The sequence below is a fragment of the Perca fluviatilis genome, chromosome 14 (assembly GCF_010015445.1).
Source record: "Perca fluviatilis chromosome 14, GENO_Pfluv_1.0, whole genome shotgun sequence".
In the NCBI taxonomy this organism is placed as follows: Eukaryota; Metazoa; Chordata; class Actinopteri; order Perciformes; family Percidae; genus Perca; species Perca fluviatilis.
The window spans coordinates 3,137,912-3,143,911 of NC_053125.1; the positions used below are offsets into that span (position 1 = coordinate 3,137,912).

Here is a 6,000-nt window from a genome sequence, read left to right on the forward strand (position 1 = left end):
ATTCTCCATCAGATCTCCTATGACATGTATTCCTTTGTCTTTCAAGTGTATTAGGCCATCATTCATCTCCGGGGGGAAATCTGGGTTGTTATGCAAAGGTGTGAGTAGTGAAAGGTGCGAATCGAACCCTTCTGTTTTGCGTACTAATCTCCACATTTTAATCATATATTTAATAATGAAATTATCTTTAGTTAAAGTTCTCTGTTTTTTGAGCGACAAATATAGTACATTTCGTAGAGGGATTGGCCCGAGAGTTGTGGATTCTGTGCTGATCCAAGTTGAGTTTGGATCATTCAAGTGCCATTCCAGTGTAAAACGAAGTTGGGCAGCAAGCTGGTATAGCTTAATGTCCGGGGCCGCTAGGCCTCCACATCTACTCAAAAGTGTTAAGAAGCTGTATCTCAGTCTAGGTCTTTTTTTCCGCCAGATAAAGGAAATAATCGAGCCACGCAACTGTTTAAGTGCTTTGTTGGGAATGAGAACTGGTAGCATTTCAAATGGGTATAGAAGGCGGGGTAAAATATTCATTTTGACAAGGTGGACACGGCCTATTAGGGATATAGGAAGATTACACCATCTATCTAGATCTGATCTGATTTTAGTTAAAATAGGGACAAAATTGCTTTTATATAGACTTTCCAGCTTCGGTGTAATCTTTATACCCAAATATACAAAGCCTGCAGGAGACCATTTAAATGGGTGAGAGACTGTAGGGTTGTGGGAATGTTATTTACTTAACGGCATTGCTTCTGATTTTGAAAGATTTATTTTATACCCAGAGAATGAGCCAAAATTAGAAATTGTATCAATAAGCTGTGGAATTGATTGTTGTGGAGAGGCGAGGTAAATTAAGATGTCATCCGCGTACAGCGAGATTTTATACGTTTTCTCTCCCAGTCTAAGTCCTTCAATGGATGGGTTATCTCTAATGGCCGCAGCCAGCGGTTCAATAGCCAGTGCGAATAGCAGTGGGGACATTGGGCATCCTTGCCTGCCAAAGCAAACTCAGGGGATTTAAGACCATTAGTAATGACTCTCGCTGTGGGGGAAGAGTACAATATCCTAACCCATTTAATAAATGCATCACCCAATTTAAATTTAGAGAGTACTGAAAATAAATATGGCCATTCGACCCTATCAAATGCCTTCTCAGCATCTAATGAGATAATTAATCCAGATTTTGCATACTGATTTGGATACGGAATTATATTAAAAAGCCTTCTTGTTATGATGAGACAGAACAGACCCAAAAGCAAGGCTTGACAAAACAGATTTATTGGGCAACAGAAACTGGATGGGAATGGGGAGGCGGATGCCGAGGGCAGCAGTGACGGTTTTCTGGGGCTGGAGGTAGGGGAAAACCGGGGCCAGGGGAGCCGAGGAGGAGGCACTGGAGTCCGGGGAGTCAAGGGAGGAGTGGCTGAACACAGGAGCGGAGGCAGGGCGGAACAGGGAGCCGTGAGGAGGGGACCGTATGGTGAAGCCAGCTGACTGGAGGTAGCGGAGCGAAATGGAGGAGATAACTGTAAGAGGAAACACAGACAGAGTTAGCACAGGTAAGGACAGGTAAGTACAAAATGAGTCTCTGAGAGCTTGTACAGCGTTTCACCCAGGTGGCTGAAGCAACGATCAAGCAGAGATGATGAGTGAATCCGGCTGGCAGGTGTGTACGGCAGGGAGCGGTGATTGCGGAACGACGAGCAGGTGTGTGCAGTCAGCTGGCAGGAGAAAGCGGGAGGAGGGGAAAAACACAGGAAACAGAAAAAGGCAGGCAAACAGAGGAAACTGACAGTGGGAATCAAATAGAACTAGGAAACAAAAACAAAGACTCACAGCCAGACGACCCCAACCATAACACTTCTAATATTAAGAGCTGAGGATCTGCCTTTGAGAAAGCCTGTCTGGTCAGGATGAATTATTTTAGGAAGACTTGACTGAAGCCGACGTGACTGAAGCCGCTCTTTAGTCAGACTTGACTGAAGCCGCTCTTTACAGCTACACAAAGTTGTTCAGACAGCCCACTTACCCATTTATCAGTTTGTATCTGTCGGCACTATGTCCCGAGATCAGCCCTCCCTGTACCTAGCAGCAGGAGCAGCGCCGCGTCAGACACGCTTCTGGTATGTAGGACACAGAAAAATCCACGCAGCTGAGACGCAACAGAAACGCCACGCTCGCGAGACGCGTGCAGTGTATAACCGGCCTTAACATAGGAGCCAAAATATAAACGGACACGCCACGCAGCTGACACGCTCGCGCGACGCTTCCAGTGTGTAACCGGCCTTAGGCTCCCTAGCTCCATTTTAAATTTCTGAAAAAATTCCATCCATCGGGCCCTGGGGCTTATCCTTTGGGAAGGCTATTAATACAATTCAAAATTTCACTAAGTTCAATTGGTCTGTTTAAAATCTGTCTTTGCTCCTCAGTTGATTCATGTAAATTAAGGTTTGCAAGGAATTTATTCATATTATCACCAGAAAAAAGGCCTGATTGGGATGAATAAAGCTTCTTATAAAATGCCCTAAAGATTTTGTTAATTACTTTGTTATCGTGATGGCACTTGCCTTCTTTATCTTTGATACTGGATATGACCTGGGATGGAGATCAGCTCTGCAATAAATTAGCTAGATATTTGTAAGGTTTATTAGCAAATTCATATATCCGCTGTCTAGCAAAGAACACAGATTTTTCTTTTTTTTTTGTGTTTTTAGAGGTTTTGTTTTTTTTTTTTTTTTTATTAGTTTTTTAAAAAAAATTTAAAAAAAAATTTTTTTTTTTTTTTTTTAAAAAAAAAACAAAGGCCTGGACCTTTGGCGGGCAAGTATTATATTTTGTTTTTAAATCATGGAGCATAATTTCTAATTTTCTCTGATCTGCCAGCTGCTTTTTTTTCTGGTTGGATACGTAGGAAATAATCAATCCCCTAATATATGCTTTAGCTGTGTCCCAGAGCAAGTTGGGAGATACTTCTGGGGTTCTATTGTCCATAATAAATAGTTTAACTTGCTCTTTAAGGTAGGATTCAAAATTTGGGTCATGAACGACCCATGGTTTGAATTTCCAGGAAGCCGGGTAGTATATTTGGTTGGATAGGCCTAATCTAAGAAAAACGGGAGCATGATCCAAGATTACAATGTTGCCAATATTAAAGTCTATTACATTTTGAAGTGAAGTTTTGGGAGAGAAAAAGTAGTCTATTCTGCTTGCAGTTTTATGGACACCAGAAAAGAATGTGCATTCTCTATCTCTGGGATGCAGAGCATGCCAAACATCTACCAGACCAATTTCATCACACATCTCATTCAGAGCTTGTGCTCTGTTTGAGGGCTTATCATTAGATGATAGCGTTTTGTCAAGTTTTGCTAGCAGTGTACAATTAAAATCACCAGCAATTATACTATGTTCTCATTGCCATTCAGCAAATTTGGAAAAAACCTGTGTAATTAATTCGTTGGATTGAATAGGGGGGATATAGACATTCATAAGGGTAATGGGTTGTAAAGCTAGTGTAGCTTTAAGCAGGATAAACCGTCTTGATTTATTGGAATATGTATTAATATCTGATAGTGGTATACATATATTTACAAGAATGACAACTCCCCTACTTTTACTAGTGAATGACGAACCATACACTTGTCCTACCCAGTCTCTCTTCAATTTGACATGCTCACTGTCTGTTAGGTGTGTCTCCTGCAGAAATGCAATATGAATTTGTTCTTTTTTAAAATAATTTAGAATCTTTTTTTTCTTTCTACTGGGTTTTTAACACCCTTTACATTCCAACTACATACGTTTAATATTGTTTTATTCGTTGACATAGACATGGGATAGTTTAATATACCAGCTGCACCAATATGCGGGATGTCCTACCATATTTTGAAGTGCATCTAGTCTGCTCAATTCTGAGATACAGGTAAGGTATATCCATAGAAGTTGAATAGACAGTGGTAGCATGTATGATATGGGAAAGAAAAATAAAAAATAAAAAAAAGGTAAAGTTGTGTTGCCCTGCATGTCGAACATAAAACTTAGAACTATTTACATTTACCAACTTACAAACATTTTTGAAAAAAGACAAGGGAAGTCTGACGCTGGTCAGTTTCACATTTGAGAACAATAGTGATCGACACTCTGTCTCCTTGGAAACATTACATGACCGAAGCTTAGATAGAACAAGCAAAAAATGCAAGGTATTCAAACACCGCAAGATGAAAGAACTTTGATATGATGATCATCAATCCGCTGAGACAGTAAACCTTCTATATACTTATTGGTTCAATATTTTAATCATACCGTCGTTATATTCTCCTTTTATTTTTCCTTTAAAAGTATGTCCCCCTCAAACTCTGAACAGAAAGTTATTACAAGTGGGCTACTGCTTAGTTAAGTCTCAATAATTAAGTCCAGTTGCACTCCTTAAAATATAAAAGAAGGGAGAAAAAACCAAGAGAGAAAATAAAAAAAAAAAATAAACGCAAAAGTGACGTTAAGTCATAGAGAACATGAGCAAACTAATACCATATAATTCAGCCTCCCGGGGCGATTTGGGGTTGAGATAGTTGTGGTTGATAGTTCAGGCAGACCATCCAGAAAAGACTCCACCTCTGTCGGGTGTTTGATGAACTTTTCGCCGCCGTTGTGCTGTACTCGAAGAGTCGCTGGATATATCATAGCGAAGCGAATTCCTCGTTCATGGAGTCGTTTCTTCACATTTCCAAAGACTTGTCTTTTTCTCACTATAGCCACAGAAGAGTCTTCAAAGATAGAGATGTTATGGCGTTTATAGGTCAGCTGCCTCGCAGCTCTCGCTGCTTGTAGGATGCACACCTTGTCTTGGAAATTATGCAGTTTTAGCATCAATGCCCTCGGTTTTTCTCCTGATGTGGGGAGGATGATTTAGAGGTTCCTGAGCGAGGAATTAGACAGAGTTCGTTAAGTCCTTTCTCCCCTTCAGGTAGGCCTATAATTCGTAGATTGCATCGCGCCTGCTCCTATTTTCCAGGTCATCTATCTTTTCCAGGGCCGCGTCAAGCTTTTTTTTCATATCGTTCACATCCGCGCTGTCTCTTGAGACCGTGTCTTCCACCGCCGATATACGCGTTTCAGCTTCAGTGACTCGGTTCTCCATCTGCTCGACATGTGTCACTACAGCAGACAATTTCTCTAGCACTGGATCGATCTTGTTATCCAAAGACTTATCAACACCCGCTAGGACTTCTGCTGTTATTTTCTTCACAAGTGCGTCCATGTCCCTGGGATTCATTGGAGCATCCGCCATTTTCGGAGAGGAGCACGTGTTAAAGTTCGTTAATTCTCTGTTACAAAGTCTATGACTGGATTTAAGTTGTTTCTTTGGCATTTCTTGTCACTTCTACATTTAATTTCAGCACCCTCAAAGATGATATTGCGTTTAAGGAGGGAGATTTTCGAAGGCTTTGCCGGAGCTCGTTGTCAACACGGTTACTCCATTGAGTGCGTCACGTGACCCCCCTTCTGTGATTTTTGACGGTAGAAAGTGCTGCTTCGTTCCATTACAATCTAACATTAGCATACTACTTACTATTAAGTAGCTAGCGTCAGTCTGTCCACGTTCGGACACCACTCGCTGTTATTGGCCATATTCGGACACTTCCAACCTGACGCACTTTCCGGTCTTTTCACGATACTTTACGTTTCCAAACATCACCAAAACTGTTAGCAGAATTGATCATTACCCATCTAACAATTAGGGCTGGGCAAGTTAACATGTTATTTATAATCACGTTAACTCATTAATTAATTTGAATTAATGTTGCTCACAGGCTTTTATTTTGTAAAAGTCTGTGCTGACTGCTGCCGCGCTTACAGGAACCGGAAAAGAAAAACATAAGATAAACAAACCAACAAACATGGAGAAGGGTACAAAACTTTTGCATGGCCATTTTCATTTTAAAGTTCTTCCAGACGGCACAGTAGACAGAACCAAAGTTATTTGTAACCACTGCAAACTTTAATTTTCTT

At 40.8% G+C, this 6,000-nt stretch overlaps 1 protein-coding gene across 1 annotated transcript; it reads right to left on the reverse strand.

Moving 5' to 3' along the window:
- Window positions 1–1,209: 1,209 nt before the first annotated feature.
- On the reverse strand, window positions 1,210–5,278 carry LOC120573530. The gene is made up of 3 exons (XM_039823321.1): window positions 5,054–5,278; window positions 1,610–1,808; window positions 1,210–1,523 (listed from the first exon to the last, which is right to left on the reverse strand). The coding sequence occupies exons 1-3, from the start codon at window positions 5,276–5,278 to the stop codon at window positions 1,210–1,212; spliced, it is 738 nt and encodes a 245-aa protein (XP_039679255.1).
- Window positions 5,279–6,000: the final 722 nt, after the last annotated feature.

Bases quoted from the DNA above. Each gene is read 5' to 3' on its own strand.
- LOC120573530 (XM_039823321.1), bottom strand. From the start codon at position 5,278: ATGGCGGATGCTCCAATGAATCCCAGGGACATGGACGCACTTGTGAAG. The intron at 1,809-5,053 runs GTGAACGATATG...TTTGTTTCCTAG, and splicing joins TCTCAAGAGACAGCGCGGAT to TTCTATTTGATTCCCACTGT. The intron at 1,524-1,609 runs GTGAAACGCTGT...TTCCTCTTACAG, and splicing joins TCGTTGCTTCAGCCACCTGG to TTATCTCCTCCATTTCGCTC.